The sequence below is a fragment of the Botryllus schlosseri genome, chromosome 12 (assembly GCF_051294905.1).
Source record: "Botryllus schlosseri isolate E-star chromosome 12, Bs_hap1, whole genome shotgun sequence".
Classification (NCBI taxonomy): Eukaryota; Metazoa; Chordata; class Ascidiacea; order Stolidobranchia; family Styelidae; genus Botryllus; species Botryllus schlosseri.
In genome coordinates this window covers 4,559,096-4,582,108 of record NC_137247.1, presented here as the reverse complement: position 1 = coordinate 4,582,108, position 23,013 = coordinate 4,559,096, and the positions used below count along the sequence as shown (strand labels likewise).

The window sequence follows — 23,013 nt, the reverse complement described above, 5'->3', positions numbered from 1 at the left end:
AGAATTAGAGCTACTAAGCCTTTTCCAGATTAGATTAGAATTAGAATTAGAGCTATACTTAGTTCGCAAAATCTTGGAAATGGAATGAAATTGTATATGGGAAATGAATACAGCAAAATGCAGTTCACATCAAATCACAGTGTGCGGTGCGAAAGGCCGTGAGGCGATAGGCGCCACATATTTTTGTTTAATAAACAACAACAATAGTGCATTCCCATAAACATGAGACTGGTTAACTTCTGTACACCAAGCTTGGCTCGATTTTTACTATACTTTAATAAAATATTACTTCTTTTATGGTAACCATGGGCATCGCCCATGTTAGTCAGAATGGCAATGTACTAACGTAAAGTTTTAGAAACTAGAATGCTGTTCGCAGACTACAAGTTACTCTAGCAGGCTATATTCGTCATAATATCTTCTATGACTGCACGGTGTAAGTAATGCGATGGAGGCTTGACACTGGATTTCCCTGCGCAAGCGGGATATTCTTTTTAACTCACTGCAATAGTGCAATATGCCTCGGACAAAGAGGCATTTTCAGGAAAACAATAATTAGATTAGAACTAGAATTAGAGAATACGGACATTTCACAAATTAGATTATAATTAGAATTAGAGCATACCATACCAACATTTCACAAATTAGATTAGAATTAGAATTAGAGCATGGAAGCATTTCACAAATTAGATTAGAATTAGATTACTGGCATTTCGCTCTAATTTAGTGAAATTAGACAACTAGAATTATCTAGTTGTCCAAGTCTGCGTAAAAGCGTATATTGAAATGATTATGGCTGGACACAATGACTCTAGTCGAGTAGTGATGAGTAGCCTACTTTTCAGGGTACTGAAGTTATATCCCTATCCCCTTTTCACTGAGAGTTTCATTATAAACGAGAAGTATAGTTTCGAAACTTTTTTCACATCCGGGAAGCCTTGAAACCACGATTGGTCGTTGTTCTCAGGCCGCAACGTCGGAAATATGTAGTACTAAGCTACGCATATGCTAATGGGATTAGCTTATCTGTGAAGTCGTGGTCAACTCACAGCATTGTCACAAATTTCGATGAAATAGGTATGGTCAAAACTACAAAATTATTTTCACGTTGTAGAACTGGCACTGTTCTTCGCGGTCGCGTACAAGGTGCATATTTAAACTCATCACATCCTACATATACTCTTATAAAGTCATATTGAATGATACTAGAATATTCGTCTCGAAGGGTAATCGAATCATAGAAGTTTTGGAATATATCGTTTTTTCATAGGTCTTGCTTATCGGTTAATCGATATAGGCTAAAAAATCGGGTCAGTATCGGCTAAAAAATCCGGTATCGGTCAGGCTCTATAACCAGTGCGAGAGAAACGACAAAATTACGTCAGATGGGCGCCAACAGGACGAGCGGCCTGTATACCAAACTTTAGCGCGGTTAATTAGCGCGATGACTCAATTATTTCCCCTGAATATTACGCTGAATACTACCTTGGATCCGGACAGGTCTTTACGAGGCACACAGGCGGAGAATTGGTCCAGTACATTACCCCGGAACGGACGCTACACGTAGTGCGAGCTTCGTCCGTGCTCGACGCCGTGTAGTAGCCGGATTTGCAAGTGAATTCGCACACGCTTTCGAAGAGCCGCGCAGAGCCGCAATTGACCAGGGTAGTGTCGTGGTCGTGCGCCAATTCGGGACAGCTTTTTCCTGAGAAATGCAAAGGCAAGGTGTTCAATTACTGTACGCCAGGGTTGCTCAAAAACAACTTTTTCGGACCCGGTGATTGACTGATTAAATTGGCTCGATTCAATTGCAAATTTGGCTCGATTCCAACTGTTCAATATCAAATTTTAAAATTTTGAATTTATTATTTTTTCTCTTCAAATTTTACTGCCAACCACATGGAATTGAAGTTGTCTAAAAGAGCAATGCTTAAGAATTGTTATTGCTCACTTACAACTAGTAGAAATAGAGTATTGCAGTTGAAATTTAGGATTCCAAAAACAGCCTGGACGGATGCGGATATAATCTACGGATTGGAATGGCGTCAAATTTGTTTTGCATCGTGATGAAAACTTTATCAGCGCAACTGAATACTGACTCAGGCAGGAAGGAATTGAGGTGCTCCATTCGCCGAATTGACTGTAAGGGTCAAGGTCGAGGCACGTCACTTCAGAATCGCCAACCAGCCGAAATCCAGGCTTGCAATTGAAAGAACATACGCTGCCAAACGTGGGCCCGTCGGTACACGAAAGAGTTCCGTATATGAACGCACTGGAATAGAAATAGACGGTTGCCCGACATATTAGCATGCGACACTTTGGGATATGGTTTCACAACCCCAAAACTTACCCTAACCCCCACCATAATTCCGAAATCAACACTTATATATATATATATCCTAACCTCAAACTGAACCCTAACCCAATCCTCAATCTAAACCAGGGACGGCCAACGTCTCCAGCCGGCGGGGCTGATGTGAGAAAATGAAGTACCTAGAGGGCCGAATTCCTGAATCGATACATTAATCGCGTATTTATGCATATGCACCTATACAAGTAATAACTCTTATTTAATGTAAACTTTAAGTTTGAAGCATAGACCCAAAAACAGTGTTCAATGAATTTATCAAGATAATGTACTTCAATAGCAGTTGAAGTCAATGAGACATCTGTGGCCGATCGCAGTTGTCAAAAGTTCTTCGTGTCTGCATGCTCGACGTAGACACCCTTTGTAAAGACCGCACTTAAACATCAGTTAGATTGGAACGCAGCTTTGACTTGTTAATGTTCATATGGTCGAAAATGTTTGTTCGCGAATGTATAGAGATCCGAAGAGAAAAAGTAGTTTCAAGGCCACCTTTCTCAGGTTGGCAAACTTGGATTCATTCAGTGAAGCATGATGTTTATCAATGCTTTCAGATTATAATTTATCTTTCACGGTAGAAACTGTCTGTCGGAAACTGTCAATAAGAAGTAGAAGCACTCTAAAATGATAAGTACTTTAGCAATCAGTCGCTAATTGGCAAAAACTATTTGAGTACTTCAAACGAGTAGAAATAATTATTCACTGAGAAACTCTGCCTGGAATTCACCACTTCCACTCAGAATTGAATCGAAATTTACGACCTTTCGTGTACTCCTACTTTACAGTAGCAACGATGGTACCAATAACCAAAAACTATCTTCAACTCACGCATGGGCAGGACACGATTTCTTGACGCACAGCGGCTGGCTGTATTTCCAATACATGTTCCCTTCGTAATCCACAGCGCAAGTATTGTTAGCCCTTTCCACAAACTGTCCGGAGTCGGCGTCTATAGTGTTGTACCCGGTACGGCACGTGAAGGCGCACACACTGCCAAATCTATTCCTGTCGCCACACGCCATCGTCAAAGAGGTCGTATCGTAGGTGATGTCGTCGCACGACCGTCCTGCGTTGTAACGAGACCGTTAGTTTCTTACGCCGATGTAACACAGTGGATGAGACAGCGGATTCAGTAATTTACAGTATAAACTCCACATCAGTGGTTCTCAACCTTACGCTAATCTGTAAGCCTTCTCCGGACCCCAAACTTTCGCTGACATATAAAAACATAAATCCAACACAATACACATGACATATTACAATTTACACACAAAATGAAAACATTATATTGACTAGTTATTTAAAATCAGTAGACTTCTGCTGTCGCCTTTCAGATACCAGTTCTGAAATACGCGGTTTCACATTGAAGTGTCATGGTCATCGCATTGTTCGGTCGAAGCGCAACAGCGCGATACCGATTGCTTAATTACAAATGAGCTAGAAGTGACATTTCAGAAGGCAATGATGGGCAAGACGGTCGTGTCATCACGAGTCATACACCGCTTTAAGAACCAACAGCTTGTAAATCATGGTCGATATATGATTTTTAAAACCTAAATTAAATCCAAATCCTTAGTTCCCTCGATGTATACCGGGTACGAACTTTGTGTACGCAATTTTACACTTTAGTGTGAGCAATATTGATGCAGAGGTGGGCCGTAACGAATGGCTTCTAATGTTGGCCAGCTTACAATACTGACACTCGATTGGTTAAGTTTTTCAGTATACTTCCGCTTCCACTTACAGTGTTTCAGGCAAAACTACTTCTTTTAACTTTGGATTTTGTAAAGTAGAAAGTCGTTGTGGGGTAGGTTTTAGCGACCAGACGAAATAGGCTCTGTATGATGGCAACAGAAAATATTTTCGAAAATTGCATCTATTTGTAGAGTCATTTGTGGAGTCGTGTCGCGTCAGTCCCGAGGATGCATATTGCTCCTTAGATCGACTAAATGTAAACGGGGTCTCAGCCGAGTCCACGTTTTGAAACTGATTACTCGAGTATGTTAAGATAGTCATTTTCTACTTTCCTTGAAACTGTTTTGACGTGTTCTGTAAATGGGTACTTCCACGCACACTTTGAGTAACAACGATGACTATTTTAAGCGCATCTTCGTACTGTTTACAATATGTATAATTGCATTGCATACTCTCGCAAAATGGTGGTTTCACGTCCCAAACCCCGGCCGGATTGTTGTCGGTAGAGCTCTTGCATGTGGCCCGTTTCTCTCCGACCATGTTGAAGCCAGGATTACAGGAGAAGACACAGGCTGAACCGAACGTGCCGTTCTGCGCACAAGACGATGCGCCGTTCTCAGGTATTCTCCTGAATGAGGTAACATCGAATTCAGGAATAGTTCCGCCAATACCAGTCCCATACCATCCTGCTACACCCTAAATTCAAGGCGTGCAGTTGGACACCACATTTCAACATATTTTCGGTGTTCCCCAATATTATGTGTAACAATGCATAATGTGGTGTCTAACTCTGAATTCTAGACGTCGATGTAGATACAACACTGTGCATTGTCACACACAATATTGGTGAACACATAAAATATGTTGAAATGAGGTCTCTAATTGCACGCCTTGAATTTAACGTGTACCAACCAGAGGTGGCCAACAACTACTATATTGGAATACTTGAATAGGTTATGCCCATTTTCAACACATACTCAACCAGTTATGACTTCAGACTACTACCATTTCTAATTCACAGCGTCTGGCCTGAAACTACTTACTTTTTTACACATGAGCTTTTGTAAAGTCATGGTAACGGGTAAAACTCAACAGAATCTCACCCTACAGTTGTCAGTTGGATAACGAGAAAGAGTCAGCTTTACCGAATTAGATTAGAATTAGAGGTACACATTTTTTCCATTTCAAATTAGTTCATAATTATAACGAGCGAATTCGCAAAAAATCTGAATTAAAAAAAAATGCAAGAAAGTTCTCTTCATATCAATTCAGCTCATTTCATAAGCATGAGAACGGCGAACGTCTATAACGCAAGCTTGGCTTGTTTCGCAGTATACAGTTCTCCTGCAGCATTTTCAGCAAAACCGAGAATTGGATTAAAAGTAAAGTTAGAGTAAAGAAAGATTTCACAAATTCGATTAAAATGAGATTACCCGCATTTCGATCTCATTAGACAACTAGAATTATTCAGTGGTGAAAGACAATCTGACACGAAATCTTACTTACCCGGCTGAGCTGCAGAACTTTATCTTACAAGCCGGCAGTGCCGACGACCATTCCATATTCTTTCCGTCGATACCGCACGCGATTTCAAATACATTTCTGCCGGCCACCACCCCGGCAATCTCCATGTAGTAGCCTTGATTGCATTGGTAATTGCATCTGCTTTGGTACAGATATCCGGCGTCGCATGATTCAGTCAGAGTGGACGGAATGATATCCGCGCGGCTTGGACACGAGCGCCCTAGTATAAACAAAGAAATTGGAAATCACCTCAAATAGAAATGATGACTGGTGAATGACAATGTAAACGAAACTAGTGTATTTCGTCAATTTTAGGCATAGCGTCTAGTGCAAATCAGGTAAACGGCACTTTCTGGTGCAATACCGTACTTTTACGCCCATTCCATTTTAATTTTTTTTGGCTACACCATGGAATGGTTAGGATGTCTGAAAAAAACACGATGTACAGCAAATATGGCTCAATTTCAACTAGTGGAAGTGAAGTGACTGGAGTACGAAATTTAGAGTTTGGATTTATATTTGCATTTATTAAATATATCCAAAACTTTTTTCTCTAATAGCACTCGCGTAAAATCATATTCTGATATCACTATCGCTCATTAAACTGGAAAGCATTCCAAAGTATTTAAACACTGCACTTTAAGGCCACGCAGCAAAACGTACTTTCACATGTCGCAATAGGATGACTCCAGACACCGTGAGGGTCGTTGATGCCGTTGTCTTCACACGTAACCAGACGCTGCCCGCTCAAGTAAAACGCAGCCGAACAAACCGTCCTGCACGCTGATCCGAACGCGAATCCGTTTTTGCAAATCAGCGCTCCCCCTTCAGGGTTGCTGGTAGATGGTAAGCATTGATTACTGAAGCGTATTATAAATATCAGGGGTGGCCAACCTTTTCGGCCAAAGTTTTCAAATTTTACTTTCATCCACATAAAATTGTTGATTTGACGCAATTCCAACCAGTAGAAGCGACGTTACTTGAGTTTTTCATTCACAATTCTGGGATTACCCACAGTCCAGGCCACTTTTGCGAATCCAAAATTTTAAACTGCAGTAACTTCGCTTTTGCCGGTTGGAAGCAAGCAAAAATTGTTAAGCATCGGTCTGTTACCTACTTTTAGACAACTTAACACTTCCATGGGTTGACAGTAAAATTCCAATTTTTTTTATAATAACTTCAACATTTTCAAACTCTACCAGTTGAAATCGAGCCAAATTTGATGTGCAGCTGCAGCATTTTTTAGGCAACCAAAAAATGTAAAAACTGAATCCCCGCAATCCGGAAAACTTAGTTATTTTCGAACAACCCTAGGCCACATGAAATTCACGAACCATTGCGCGGGCCACTTGAATGTTGATGACCATTTTTAAGTAGTCAGATTGAAGCGAGCAGGATTACGTAACAGTGAAAAACGAGAGTTACCTTAGCACGCATCAAAGTCGATAACATTGATGTCTTGAAATCTCACTGTGCATTTATGTCCTAGCCGGGTGAGGCGCGAACATTTTTTAAAGTTAATAGATGAATTCGGTCAATAATGTTGCAACTTGGATATATTTTTGGTCGGTTCTGTTAACCGCTGGACTCAGTTGAAAAAGACGGGACTATAGGGCTCTTGGATATACAATGTAGAAAGTTTCAGCCAACACGCGTCTATCATTTTGTGCCAAGAGTTCATCGCCGACGATCTTTCTGCGAGCGCATCAATGATGTCGCACGCTAGACGACACGTTCTCTCATGTTGCGAGTAGAGTCAGATGAAATTTAGTTAATTTAATTATTGCAGTGACAAATTTAATAGGGTCGTGTACATTTGACATATCTGCGACGTCGTAATCAATCTACAGTATTGTCACAAGGTATAAAGCAATAGGTGTCGCCAGAAAAATACGAAATGTGTTATATAACGGGCGTTATATTCTTTGTTCTCGCATAAAAGGTCAATATTTGAACTTTCCACATCATTCATACCGTTTTGAAATATGCAGGGTTCAGGACCAATGCAAAAGGTACTATTCCTCCTCTGCGTCAGGCTAACCCAAATTACTCACCTTATCTCCGGGCACATTTTAACCTTGCAGGTCGGCGGTTGGGCGCCCCAAACCATTCTATCGCCTCGCATTCCGCACACGGCCTCCGCTGACTCCACGATTTTAGACTGTTTCGTCATGTAATGACCGAAAACGCAGTGAAACACGCACTTGCTCTCGAACTTCAACTCGTTATCGCAAATGTACACTGTCGAAGACAGGTCGGCGTCGAATTCGTTACAGCTGCGTCCTGCGGAAAGAGTGCGAAATTACGGTAGAAGGTGAGTTATACGCTGGTGTATCGCAGATACCAGACTAGTCAAAGGGTGAATTTTACAGATTTTCATCATAGTGTTAAATTTAGTCATCACGATTTACGTGAGTTATTCGGCCTTCTACCCGATCTAGAGGGTATAGGAGCTACTACAATACATTTTACGTCTTATGCATGTGGTGGCGCTATTACCATGTACCACGATCTTGAGCATTATTGGTGCATGGGTGATGCATGTGTGCATGTATAGGTATCAGTGATGAGTAGGGCAATTTTTTTTGACATGTCAAAAAAAGTCAAAATTAGGTCAAAATTGTAGCGTTAGGTCCAAATTTGTCAAAATTGTTTACAAAGTCAAACATTTTTTGACCTCTGCATTTCGTTTGTATCGTAGATTTTGCGCTGTCGGTGAACTTATCATTTGATATTTGACAGCTTGTAGCCTACTTTATAGGCCTACCGTTGTTAAGGGACCATCGTCTGCTCATTGTGAATCATAAATGGTCAAATGAAACAAATTGTGACATGGTTTTATGGTCAACGTACCGAAATATCCTAGCTGAAGCAAGACTGCTTGGACATTGCATGGTTCTTATATCAAGAAGCGCAAGCTGAAAAATTGTGATATAGACAACATTGCCAGACTGAAGCAACACGGTTTGTCACCAGCAGTGTGCACACAACTTGAGTGTTGTCAGCCAACAAATGCTGCTGTTGAACGTTCTTTCTCCGTTCTTGGCAAGCTACGTAGTAAGGACAGACACTTTCTACCCGAGAATGTAGGAAAGGATCTTTCGTCGTACTACAACAAATTTTAATTATTTCCACCAGAATACGTAATGTAACTACTGGAATTCTTCATAGGGCCAGATTTCGTTAAAATACTAGTTTTTCATGTAAAAATCTGTCAGTTTTTGAGCCAAAAACGTTTTTTCAGGCCAATCTACTTGTAAGGACAGACAGTGCCAACCAGAAATGAAGATAAGTAGTACAATTTTAACATTATATGCGAAAACACCTAATTTGCATACGTGAGGTCAAAATTTGGTCAAATTTCAGTTTTTTTAGGTCAAAAAAGGTCAAAATTTAGATTTTTTAGGTCAAAATCTTCCGTTTTTAGGTAAAAAAAAATTGCCCTAGTGATGAGCATCGGAGCGGAGTCAGAGTGGATTCGAAGCGGAGTTTTACCGATTTTGTGACAGTCGGAGCGGAGTTGGAGTTTACTACAGAAATTTTTTCGGAGAATTTCGGAGAATTGTAACTTTTGTCTCCGATATCTTTGGATAGGTCTGACCAGAATACACTATTGATTATGATTACAAACCAAAACACAGACAGTTGACACCTTGTAAAGTTGTATTATGGCGGGTAACATGCAAAAATGATTGCCAAGTGCATAAAAATCAGCCATCTGCACTGCAATTGGGGACTGAAGAGAAGACAATACTATAAGGCCAACCGTATTATCACATTTATTTAGTAAAACACATTACCAAGTGTACCATGCTTGCCACTCTAATGGTATGGTTAAAATGGTATGACTGGCCACGAGCTATCTTAACCTAGTGATCTAGCAAGGCATTTTCGTTGAGCATTGTCTGTAGTTAATTATGTTTCGGATACTTGACGAGATTCATCGGAGTATTTCGGAGTATGGGATTGAGCTCTTCGGAGTCGGAGGGAGTTTTCCTCAGACACTAAAGTTGTCGGAGGGATTAGGAGTCTCGAAAAGCACTATCCGCTCATCACTGATAGGTATCAGACCATGCGCATAACATTCCAGCAGTCAGGATTGCTAGAAATAGTTCTATCATGCATCACAAGTGATAACTGTGTGGACATGACACCGTTAGAAACATGGTACCAGCTATAACCTGCGTTACAGCTTGATGAAACCATTTGCATTTCGACATTTAGCTGAATTTTCTACAGGAGTATTGCGTTTATACCCTATACATACCCACTGATAAGACGTTTTCGCTTGTCAACAGTTTTTCCCTAACATAAGATTGCAAGATTGATTTCCCGCATGCGCGGTGACGTGAATTTCTAATAGTAGACTTTAACTAGAATACCAGGATCCGTGCGTGCAGGGTCGTTATTGAAAATCCATGTATATATAAATGTATTTGAGCCTGAAAGCCTTTATGTTGCAACTGTGTATAGTTTCGTACTGCAATATAGAAATCGATTTTTTTAAACATATAAACGCACGTGATGGGAGTGGGATATCAGTCCGCGTATGTACAACGGGCATGATCAGCAATAGCATGATTACTGTTGTAGATAAGATGCACTTGCGCCGTCCGTTGTTTGTAAATAGGTACAAAACGATCTCATGTTATCGCCATATCAAATGAACTGACGAAATACGATGTTGACCATTTACGAGATACGTGATAACCTAGGCCAGATGCAAAAACTATTTGTTATCACTCAGCCATTTTACATGCATCACAACTCAACATTATTAAACAGTTTTTGATGTAATGACAGTCTATTTTGGCATTTCGTTATGGTAACATTTGTTATGCTGTAACTGCGAATGTTTGGCATTTTTCAACGTAAACGTTAATCTTGAGAGTCGAGCTCGAAGTATTCAGCATTAGAATGTATAATTTCCAGCCCTTTGGATTTGGAATACCGTGACATAAAAGATGGTTAAAGATGCAACTATATTACGTGCAATATTTTCAACCTCTCCAAATTGACTCCAACTCTGTAAGTCATGAGCACGATACCTAGTGTATAGAAGTAACCCCGTCGATTTATGCTTAACATCCAGTAGAGATAAAAATTCTAAAGGGATGTCAAAGTTACTTCAAGTCAAAGTCAGAAACCAAGATCTGAAAGGTACACATAATCTTAGTGAAAAGAGGGTGTATTTCCACCCGTGTACCACCCCTTGATATACGGATGTGAACATAAGCCCATGACATACGAAACCAGAAGTTACCTCAGACTTAGACCAGGAGAACACAACATTGTAATTCAAATTATGCATGAACGTAGGAACGTAGCAATGATTTCTGACCGCGATATAATTCTGAGTTAGGTTCTGTTGTCTTGTACCACGATTTTCGCATCCATTGGGTGCGCTCAGAGAGTGATACCTTCAAAAAAGTAAATTTGATCGACTGGTAGTTTACTTTCTCTGTACTTCTTCGTTACTAACCACCTGTGAATATTGCTACATCTATGAATCGCATTCACCTTAAATTCAAGGCGTGCAGTTAGACAACACATTTTAACATATTTTATGTGTTAGGAAATGTTGTGTGTAGCAATGTACAATGTGTAATCCACTTTAACGTTTAGAATTCAGAGTTAGACACCACATTATGCATTGGCACACAAAATATTGGGGATCACATAAAATATGTTGAAATGTTGTGTCTAACTGCACGCCTTGAATTTATGCACCACATAGATAATGTTCATGTAAACATTGCAAAATTTATTCAAGACTAGGACTTGGCAAATCCTACTACTCAAACATGATTCTACTAGTGATTTGAGTCGAGTGTGAGCGATAATTTTTTCGGCTACTGAATTTTGCGCTCCTTGTCATTGAGAGTGAATTAAGCAACGAAAATTACAGTTTCGATACTATTTTCCACTGTGGAAGCCTTGAAACCTCAACTGGCCGTATCGCAGCATACGAAACATGTAGTAGCCTACAAAGGTGAGCACTTATGTGGAAATGACATCTCTGTGAATTCGTGATCAATCCACAGCATTGTCACAAAGTGCAATGAAATAGGTCGAAAAATACCAAATAATCTGGATTGCGATATAAAACGGGTGATATATTCTTTGTGGTCGCGTGAAGTTGCATATTTGAACTTTCCACGTCATCCACACTGTAATGACGACATACCGAGTGATATTCGAATATTCGACACGACTCAAAGAGACGACGCCCTATTCAAGACACAAGTACATACGGAACCAATACTTACGAATACAGGTGGGCGGTTCCCGGTCCCAGACGCCCATTTTCGAGTTATGTCCGTCGTCGGAACACGTCAGTTCGGCGCTACCCTCCGTTTCGAAGCCGACGTCGCACGTGAACTTGCACACCGAACCGAATGCGAAATCGTTGGGACATTGCACCTCGCCATTGACAGGGTTGCTATAAATATCGATTTATAGAACGGTTTGGAGATGACACTAGATCAGTGGTTATCAACCAGGGTTCAAATGAAACCCAGGGGTTCGCTGGAGGGCCAGACACACACAATGAATACTAGCCAGCCGTCTGGATTGCTGGATCTCGATCTGACATATTTATCTCGCCGACACATGCCTCATTCATTTTAATCACTATATTCGTTTTATGTTACCCCTTATTTCTTTCAATCCAGCGCACATGCCTCTTTACATCGCCTAGGCCCAGGTTGAGCGTCTGATTTCAAAGACTACCCCAAGTCGTTTCGGCACCTTCTTATCTTTTCATAGCGTTGCGGTCTTGTGGTGTTTTGATATGATAAAAATTATGAATAAATTGATATTGAACTCGATACTAACACTCGACTAACACAGTCGAAGTCTGACTGATTTGCAGCACATATTCATTATAATTGTCTTGCGTGAGATTCATTGTTTTGTTCTTTTTAACATTGTTGCTGATGCACAGTTCATTCTGTGCACCGGTATCCTACAGTAATGTATTCGCTGGGTATAATTTGGTCGAATTATCAAATCTTTAGAACCACTGCCGTGATACAATAAAAACGACTGGTGTGACTCCAAGACAGACAATACTATATTTCTAGAAGTAGAACAACTGGCCGTACGGCTAAAATAGCACACATCGATATGTCACAGGCGGTTACGAAAGTTCAAGGCACGCTGACACTCCCTTCTGCGAAATAGTACATGAAAAACGGTGTTACCTGTCCAACTTAACAATGCCATAACGAATCTAACTCCTTATCGGATACCATTACCCGGTTGATCGTGATTGCGGTAATGCAGCCGCAAAAGGCATAAGATCACGAACTTTCGTTAACCATCCGTATTCGTCGCATATATACTTGTTTACAAAGCAACTATGTGTTCAGGTAGGTAAACGCATTTCACTTTTCGCTTTTGGACCCACTCTCGCTGGTCATAAGAGTGAATAAATTCGGCGCATGAATAGAAATGTATTTGGTAACATGCAGACTAGAGGTCGACCGATATTGATTTTTACAGGCCGATATCGATACCAATATATCGACACACTCACAAGGCCGGTAACCGATATCATATGCCGATATTAATATAGAAGGAGCAGAGAACAATTTCACTAAAAATATTATATATTAGACAAGATGGCACTTGTTCATGTCACAGAAAGCTGAACAACAAACGAGAAAGCTGAAATTGAAAAGAATTATTGCTTAATTGTGCACATTCGTTGAAATTTGGGATAACTTAAAAAGCAAAACATGATACAGAATTTCTAATCAGTCCAGAAAAAATAGATGGTAATGCAGGAAGCATAGTTTCTCTGCATGCTCATGCTCATTGCTCACCCAGTTAAACTCGCCCTGCAAGGGTAAATCTATCATATATCGCCCTTTGCGTCGTCGATTTTTTGAGAATGAGAGCACGGAGCATTGAATTTCCAATATTTTTGAAATTTTTTCAAATACAAAATATCGGCCGTGATATCGGCCTTCATAAGCCGATATCGATAATCGGTAAAGCTCTAAATATCGGCCTCGATAATCGGCCATGTCGATAATCGGTCGAACTCTAATGCAGACGTGACCAGTTACGGAGTGCTTACGTTTCTAGACTAATTACAATTATACTTTACTGCATTTTGTTAAGATTACATACTTTTTACAGTTTGGATTCTGTAAAGGTAGTTTTGGGAAAGGTTTGGATCTAGGGTTGCATTTAAAACAAATGGTGTTTTAAATTACCTAAATAGTAATTGGTCATGTTCCTATAGGAATCTACTCGGAAGGAATTCGCGGGCGATCTCGAATCTGCGCGAGCCATATAACACGCGTCTCAAACGCCGAGGAAATACAAATTTAAAATGCATTAGAAACCCTCAATCCGCAAGGCGTTAAAGGGAAATTACAGCAGAGCGCAGACTCTCCGGCGTGAACGTGACCGATAGCAATGATCCTAATCGAAATAGATAGTAGTTATTTTCATTTCCGTATTGGCGCGATAAAGCTTCCTCATCGAGATTGTATGCATAAAGTCGCTCTGTATACTTAACAGCGTCCAGCAACACGGACTATATTGCATAAAACACAACACATTTTCGCATTCGACACATTGTCAACCAGTGGTTATCAACCTTTCCTATCGTGGCGAGACTTTACGCTAATCCGAACCCCAAATTTTCTCACAAAAAGGAATCGGAATAGGACGTAGTCTATTTTTTCCTTGATTTCTTTTTCGGCATATACACCGACTCATGATGTACATACACACTATCTGTGCATATGCATACCATGAGTGCATGATGTGCAATGTGCATCCTGCATATACCGCTCGACAATGAAGGTGCAGATAGCCTTGTAAGACTTGCTAAGTCTTGCATCACCCCTCTATGTTATCCTGGTAATGCTGAGCGCCAAGCAGGGCAGCTATGGATACTATTGTTACTAATCAGGTCTTTGGTCTGACCCGCAGGCCGGGGATAGAACCCATGTACGACCTACCGATCAAGAAGCTGGATACTGAACCATTATGCTGTCTATCACATCACACTACTATATAGAATCCTGCCTAAAATGGGTACGTGAAAGTGGAAGCGGTCTTCAAATATAGCTAATCAAGTAATTTACCGAGCACGAAGTAAATGCGATACAAACTCATTCTAAAATAACTTCCTACTTTTCAAAATATTTTCAAAATTAGGAATGTAAAAGGAATTAGTTTTGCCTACAAAACCGTCCATCAGTATAGAAGTGTTGATGGGATAAAAAACATAAACACTTGAGTAAGAAGCGCGAGTAGTCAAAATTTACTCAGCTGCTCCGAAAAAGTCGAGGCAAAAGTCATACAAACTCATCACAAAACTCATTTCTACACATAACAATCCTACTCACCTCAGCGACGGACAATTCTTTGACAAACACCGCGGCGAGGAGTCGCTCCATTCCAGCTCTTCGGAATCGTTCAAAAAGCACAGCCTTGCCGCGTTTCCGATTACTTCGTCTCGAATAGGGGAAAGCATGTAATATCCTTGCTTACAGTGAAAGGTACACAAGCTTCGGTACAGCTGTCCGGCAGTGCACGATATGTCGGTGGTGGGCGAGTCGTATTGAATCGCCGGGCAGGCTTTCGCTGTAATGTATAGCGGGGATAACAGGCCAAAATATTTTGTACATTGAATTTTAAATATGTCGAGTGTCAGCCGTATATATTCGGGTTTATTTCAATGTAAATATATCAGGCAATTATATGCTGAAGTTCTGTACCTCCAAGAGTCTGTCCAAATGTATGATACGACGATTTCGCACGAGAGTTAAGGCTGGGGTTTGTTTTAGGCAGAGGATGCACTTCTACTTCTTATCGTGCTAGTAGATATCCTTGTACTTAGGCCTACTGATTTGGTCTTGTTACTTATACCGTTTCCATTTGTACTAAAGAATTTTTTGGTCAAAACTACTTACTTTATACACTTTGAGTTTTGAAGAGCAGAAAGTATTTTGAGACCACTTTTTTCACCTTTACGAGTGGAATTGTCACAACAAACGCGAAAAATAGCCCATATACTAAGGTAGTTGAATGTACTCTAAAAGATTGCACCTGTTTCTAAAGTCATTAGTCGTACGTCACAATTGCTGAAGATGAATCCAACCAACCAAATCTACTTTTCAAAACTACTCACTCGCGTAATTGTCATATCTTTCGTTTTCCATTTCCACTTGAAGTTGATTTGACATGTCTCGGAAATCGCTGCTTGTACTTGTAATTAAGACGCAATTGAAGGACTTATTCTGCTTTTACTTTTATTTGGGTACAGACTGCCAACTACTATTTTTCTACCTCTTAGGATCATGGCTCATGCATGCAGTCAAATATTATTAACAGCCGACTCGTGTTTCATTATGTCGCATACTCAAATATCCGCCGACACGCCGATTCATTAGAACGTAGAAACGAGAATGGCGTGAGAATTTTCAAATGTATGAGTGACAGGAGCTTCTAACCTTGCGATTAATAGCTATAATAGCTATCATATCGACCTACCTTCACAAAACGGCGCTCCGTGACTCCAAACCGGATCCGGAGCCGTCAACTCCGATTCCTCACAAGTGGTGATCTCGCTACCGCGTAGAAGGTATCCGGGAGAGCAATGAAACGCGCAACGCGACCCGTGGTAGTTCTCGTCCGTGCAGGAAGTAAATCCGTGTTCGGGTACGCTGCATAAGAAACGCGCATTACATGATGTTTCTTCGAACTCTACAATGGAAAAATGTTGGAGGCTTATCTAGGCTCCTTCTCGCCATCTGATCCGCGCAATCAGTGTATGATAAAATAGGGTTACCAGATACCATATTTTGGAATCGGAAAAGGAGGACGCTGTTTTAAATTTTTCAGAGTTAGAATACCGGAAGAAAATCCTGAAAAAAATAATTTCACACTTCGTGGTCGGTTGACTAAAAACAAGTCGCTATACTTTCGTACGAACCACGAATTTCCTATTTAGCGTCATTGATGCCCATTTTCACTCGAATCTATCGACTATCTTAGCTCTAATAGCTGTAAAAAATGACGAATTGCCAAAAAGGAGGACATTTAGGCGTCCTCGAAGGACATTTTCAAAAACCTGAAAAAAGGGGACAAAGGAGGACGTATGGTAACTCATATATAAGCCTGCAGCGCAACGATTCCTAAATTGTGAGCCGCCACAGATTATCATCTGTTTCGTGAACATTTTGAAATTTTGGAAAATAACTGTATTAATATGTAGTGGAAGGCACTCCAACAAGCATATGCTCTTTAAAGTAGCACCGCCTCTCTCTTGTAAGTGTTCATCAAGCTAGCCTATACATAATATTCTGGTGTGCCACAACTGAAAAGTTTAGGCAGTGCCTATATGATATCATAGTGTTCTATGATGATATCTTGAGCTATCCTATTAACCCATGTAGACCTCAGCTTAGCCACCACTGGATTAGAATGTGAAGCGTGGGCCTCGCTATAAGTCCGTAGGAATCAGCAATCATAGCAAAGAATGCCAGCATGAAGGCACCATGAATACAAAACGAACAACAACCACAACAATATTGAGACTAATGCGACGGTAAGAGAGAATCCAGCCTTGATATTCTCATTTGCATTTCTGCTGTAACTGTATTATCGACACGATTGCTCACGCCGAAAAACGTTTGATTTTTGCCGGAAAATTGCAACAGGGAACGTCTCGTCGCCAAAGCCTACACCAAAAGACATACATGTTTAATGCTAGCACACGACGACTCTTTGGATATGCCTGAAAGAAAAATTGTACTGAAAACCGACAGTAGTCTGATAGCGTTAGACAGTGATATACAGGCCGTGTTATTTTTGGCATTTCAGGAGCCAGATGCCAAAACTGCCAAAAATAAAAATTTGAAAATGCCAAAAATAAGCAATTTTTGGCATATGCCAAAAATAACACGGCCTGCCAAATAGTGTATTTCGTTCATGGTGTTGTGTTAACAGGACCGCGTTACAAGCGAGAAGAGCGTTTGTGAAAGGCAGGTTTCTTAATCTGGGTCCAGCCCACCCATTAGGGGTGAAAGCATGGTGTCCTAAATAGTGTGGGCACAGCGAGATTGAACGGCTGACTGCATTTGATTTACGTCATACTTTTCATTTGTCCAAAGGCAATTTTACGACCATTTTTGACCGGCTTGTCGAGCGCTAAATTTGATAAAACGGGTATCAATGAGAAGCTGCCGCAGTACTGATTATTAAAATATAAATTATATTCTGCTCATGGAACTGGAACCCCGAAAATTAACCACGATTTTTACATTGTGATCGAGTTGAATATTGTGACGCAACAAACTATCTGGATATTTCTGAGCTGCATAGTCTCGTTTTGCCAGACAGTCTTGTTGCGTCAATGTTCTTAAGCTAACCTTCCCAGGACTCTTCCATGCGAGTTGGTAATATTAAAGCCACCTGAAGTGACAAAAGTCCTCCGAAAATATATCGGTAGACTGAAGGAGAAATGATAGTCGGGCTACTAAGTAGAATGTGTTGAGAGACAACACAGGAAACTCCTGGAAAAGGATCGGGAATAAAATTCTTTCCGAGATGAGATCGATGGCACTGGCGAAGTGATCTCTTCTCATGATGCATGGAAGCTCTGAAAACCTTTTGTGGATGACTGGCAACACACTTTCCCTCAACGGCTACCGTTGAAGCCGATATTTCCCAGATTCGCTGGGCGAGAAATGAATTTAGCAGAAACTTAGCTGACCTGAGTTTGGAAGCATTGTTACAGTGCAAACGAGTTAAGTCTATTCAACAGCTGTAACAATCAGCTGTTGAGCGTGTTTTTAGGCTTTTCTTTCTTTTTTTTTGCTTATTGGCACCGATTCCGATGGATACTGCACATTTTGTGGTTTCGTTTGATATTATTAACCTCTGAAATCGTTAGGTTTTTTCTTCTTCTTATTGTTTGTTGGCACTGATTATACGTGGATGCTGCACATTTTGTGGTGTCTTTTGACAAACTAGCCCAAATACAGCGTTTTTGTGACTAATTCGAGGCTGAAACTATCTATTTAGAGGACGATGCCAAAACTGCCAAAAATAAAAATCGAAAAATGCCAAAAATAAGTTATTTTTGGCAGTTTTGGCATATGCCAAAAATAACACGGCCTGGTGATATATAACAAAGGAAACACTGACTGACAGTGATGAATATAACGTGAATTTCTCCCATTTTCAAACCACGACTTTGATTTATTGAGCGCAATGAGTACCAATTATGTCAATGGTTCTTCACTTCTGTCTAGTCACGGACTCCTAGCAGGAAATTTACAAGCTCACGGACCCACGCATCCTTAAAAACGACCGCTAACCAATGATATCTAGCGATTCGACGCATTGAACAGCAATGCATGACTATAGCATGGTAAAATGTATCTGCGTCTTAGATACGGTCCAGTTTTTTTTTTATTATTATTAACAGTTTTATACGATGCCAACACCACTAGATAGCAATACAATGAAAAGATGGGAAAACGTCGAAACGCTTGAAGTCGGATTTAAAATCAGACACCCGCTTGGGCTTATATTATAGGCGATGTAGAAATGAGATCTGTTTGTTGCCCGTACACAATGTTAGAGCTTTGTAGAGAAATGGAATGTTAGACGAGCCATATTGTGGCATAAAGCCGCATTCCGTAATACAAGGAAGGATGGTGGGCACCCGTTTTATGATAGGGAAGGATTGTCTTCACAACTGGGCTACACGGGCCATGTATTGACTCGCACTAAATGATGCAGTGAACTTGAAAGCCCTAGCAGATTAACGTAAGGTCTCACCAGATTAAGAACCACTTCTGTAGATATCCCTGAATTCCAATATTAGGCTACCATTTGCGATATTTATCATATACAGAAGTGATATAAGTATGAAAACACTTACTCAATCGCTCCGCATGTTTTCAAATGACAGATCGGTGCTTCGCCGGACCAAGCCAGTCGCTTCTCGTTAATGATACATTCAATGGTCGACAGTCCGCTAGGTAGGAAGGTCTCGCCGTCGTTTTCGGTCATGTAGAAGCCGACCTGGCAGCTGAAATTGCACGTGGATCCGTACGAGAAGCCGTCGCTACACGAGAGGCCGATGTTGTCGCTGTTGTATATGGGCGGGGAGCAGATTTTCGCTGAAAAATGGACACAATAGTGGTTGATGTCGGTCGCTAATGAAGGTTTTGCTCGCAGTCGAAAAGAAAGGATTTTGTTTACAGTTTCATAAATAGAAGTCGAATTACCGACTTTATCAGCCTTAGGACATGTACATTGACCATTGTATATTTGTACAATTGGACACTAATAAGGTACGCTGCTGTGGCCATCAAAGAGGGTTAAAGTAGTAGTCTATATGCGTTAAGACTGAAGTCGGAATAGGCGTAACGAAACAAATTCTTACTCGTGTACAACTAGAAGTATCAATTTCCGTGACGCGTGGACGTAACAATTGACAATATCTGTACAGTACTTATTTAGCAAATTATCCAAATTTTAAAGTAAGTAATTTTGCACGTAAAGTAGGCGGAAAATGGAGGCACGCGTGAAAAAAGCCGCGTTCACCACCAAATTAATCTCATTCCGTGTATTAGATTCGTTTTCATCCATCGGAATGGGTCCAAAAGCTACATTTGTCACGAGAACGCGCTTACGGCCTGATTTTCACCATACGCTAGTTTGGGAACTTCGTAAATACACCTATTACACACCCACGAAATTACAGTGCTGCGTAGTACTATACGGTTTCGCGCGCTACTAATTTTACACCGGTTAATGGCCTCTGACATGGATACTGGACAGAAATTTTGCGAAAGACTAAAAATAGTATGCATGATCCAAAAAAGAAGGACCGGATTTCTATAGTTAATTTCGCATTCGAAAACACGAAAAAGTTTCCAAAACGGAAAGTAAACCGTCAAAATTAACATTCGCAACAGAACAGCAAAGCGCCTTACGTCGACACCACGGTATCGTCCCGTCCCAGACACCGTGCTTCGAGTTGTCCCCGTCGCTGTCGCCATCGTCGCATATCAGAACGCTCGTACCGCTCAGCAAATACGCGTCGTTGCAGTAAAACGAGCACCGCGACAGGTAGTTGCTGCCGTCCGTGCACTGCACGTAGCCATCGTCGATGAATCTTACGAGGGAGAAAAAGGAGGATGGAACATGTCACGGAATTGGTCTGCATGCGATTGACACTACAATAGAGAGCCTTACGTTAGGAACCCCCTTACAAGAAGACTATGCGATGGTAGTCAGTAAATAACCAGCGGAATAAATTCAACCAGGGTGACAGCATGGGCGGTCAAAATAGTCAGAGTTGCTTAGGGTTACCATATTTTGAGGTCCGGAAAAGAGGACAAAAGTTATAATATCAGAAGAGAAAATGGTTAATTTGAAAATTTTCACGGGAACTACTGTTGTCTTGACTAAATAAAAGGTCATTTTTCTAAGTCGACTCCCGAAAGGCTCGCTCTAACATAAATTATAGTTATAGTTTGGGGTAGACCGTTTTGTGGTCAACCTTGCCGTCGAAATACAGATTTCACGTCATTTATAGTGTATTTAGTTGTGCCTGTACAGTACAATCACCTGGCTGTCAAAGCTATAAAGGAAGAGGAATCGCCAAAAAGGAGAACATTTGAGCGTTCCGAGAGGATATTTTCGATTTCTTGAAAAAGAAGACCAAATCTTCCTAAAGAAGGACGTATCGTAACTAGGGATGGTGTGAACGCGAACGTGAACCTCATGCCGTCGCGTGACGTCATATTGCTAATTCCAACCCTACATTTCAGTGAAGTCATATTCAATATTAATGTACACGATACCTAGCGACGACTCATGTCACATAATGCCACGATGCTGAAGTACATATTGACGCATTAAACGTCGCCAAATATATCAACTGGGGAAACCAAATGATATAATAATCGGATAAAATCATTAACTTCCGTCTCTTTGCCGACAATTTCGACGAGGATACTTGCAAGTGAATATATAAACTTACGCCTTAACGGTCTAGCGTAGACCGAACAATGTATTCGGCGTGGGAGTATTGCTACGTTGATATTGAGCAGAGTGTAAAACGGGTTTCTGTAATTACTACCGACATTACTTCGACAAGTTATACTGCAGTAGCCAACGCCCCAATCGCACAGATTAGTTTTTTTATGATACAATAAACAATCGAGATTGACCCCGTACGCCTGCTCGATGTTTTACATCAGACAACGACATCAATTTCATTGATTGGTTGAATGAGCATCATTCGCTGACTACCTACATGCAGTGTGTTTCCCTCTTCATGTTGCGTGATTGCGGGTCAAGCTCACAGCAGAGAGTCAATAAATATTCACAAACGGAAAGCTGAACATTTCGAGCAAAATTTCGTAACAAAGCAGGTAAAATTTTTGAGATTATCAAGGTGCATGCTCGTTTAGTGTTGATTTTTTTTATACTACCAGCGCCATGCATAGAGTGGCCCGCAGTTGAAATGCAATAAATTTCAACCAAAGATGTTATAATGAAGTGAAAATTGTAATATACGAAAAAGGTTCACAGTGCAGAACCTACCAAGGTTCGTTTGTGAACGTGAACCTCTAAATTTCCGAGGTTCACACACAGAACGCGAACGCGAACCTCACGTTCACACCATCCCTAATGGTAACCCTAGCGTTGCTACTCAAGTAGTAGAGGACCTTACAATACCGTGACAACGTTGATAATAAACAAGAATTTGGCAGAGCGTCGCCGGGTTTCTCATAATATCGAGATTGTAAAACTCCCGTGGTATATAAACGTCATTACAGTTACGTTTGGCAAACAATCGCTGAAAATCCTGGACCCGACTCATAACACGTCACAAACACGTCAGAAGCTCATATTTTAATGAGTAGACCAGGTGCAGTTGCCAACGTCGAGATGACATTGCAGCAGAGGTGGTGGAATTAGTCAGATTTGCAGAAGTAGAAGTAACGCCCAGATGCCGATCAATCCGTGATCGCCGATTAAATCTCAGTAATCAACTTGCTTCCGTTGCACAGATGACGATAAGCCACTAATAGGATATTTCTAATCGGCTAAACTTGAACCGCATAGTGAGGTGTCTCAGAAAGTTAATCGGGTATCTGATGCCCCGAACATACCCCAGACATGATGTTCGAGTGACGACATAGTCGGAACACACCACAAAAATGATGTCCGAATAGTAACACAATCCGAACATACCCCAGACATGATGCCCGAGTGGCAACATAGTCCGAACATTCCCACATACTTCGAATACTTTGAAAATGATGTCGGAGTAGCAACGCAGTCCGAACACGCCCCAGACAAGATGTCAGAGTGTTAACATAGTCCGAACATACCCACATACTTCGAACATGATGTCCGAGTAGCAACGCAGT

At 40.9% G+C, this 23,013-nt stretch overlaps 1 protein-coding gene across 1 annotated transcript in view; it reads right to left on the bottom strand.

Annotated features, from left to right (window-relative positions):
* LOC145452921 (complement receptor type 1-like) overlaps window positions 1-23,013 on the bottom strand; it is a 71,755-nt gene that overhangs the window by 21,928 nt on the left and 26,814 nt on the right. Inside the window, exons 11-22 of the mRNA XM_080331054.1 lie at window positions 20,563-20,744; window positions 19,503-19,743; window positions 16,103-16,275; window positions 14,956-15,193; window positions 11,854-12,026; window positions 7,639-7,867; window positions 6,248-6,420; window positions 5,567-5,804; window positions 4,513-4,688; window positions 3,194-3,431; window positions 2,100-2,272; window positions 1,486-1,705 (exon numbers count right to left, since the gene is read on the bottom strand). Of these exons, the coding sequence (XP_080187180.1) occupies window positions 1,486-1,705; window positions 2,100-2,272; window positions 3,194-3,431; window positions 4,513-4,688; window positions 5,567-5,804; window positions 6,248-6,420; window positions 7,639-7,867; window positions 11,854-12,026; window positions 14,956-15,193; window positions 16,103-16,275; window positions 19,503-19,743; window positions 20,563-20,744 (2,454 nt within the window). The remainder of the gene's footprint in view (window positions 1-1,485; window positions 1,706-2,099; window positions 2,273-3,193; window positions 3,432-4,512; window positions 4,689-5,566; window positions 5,805-6,247; window positions 6,421-7,638; window positions 7,868-11,853; window positions 12,027-14,955; window positions 15,194-16,102; window positions 16,276-19,502; window positions 19,744-20,562; window positions 20,745-23,013) is intronic.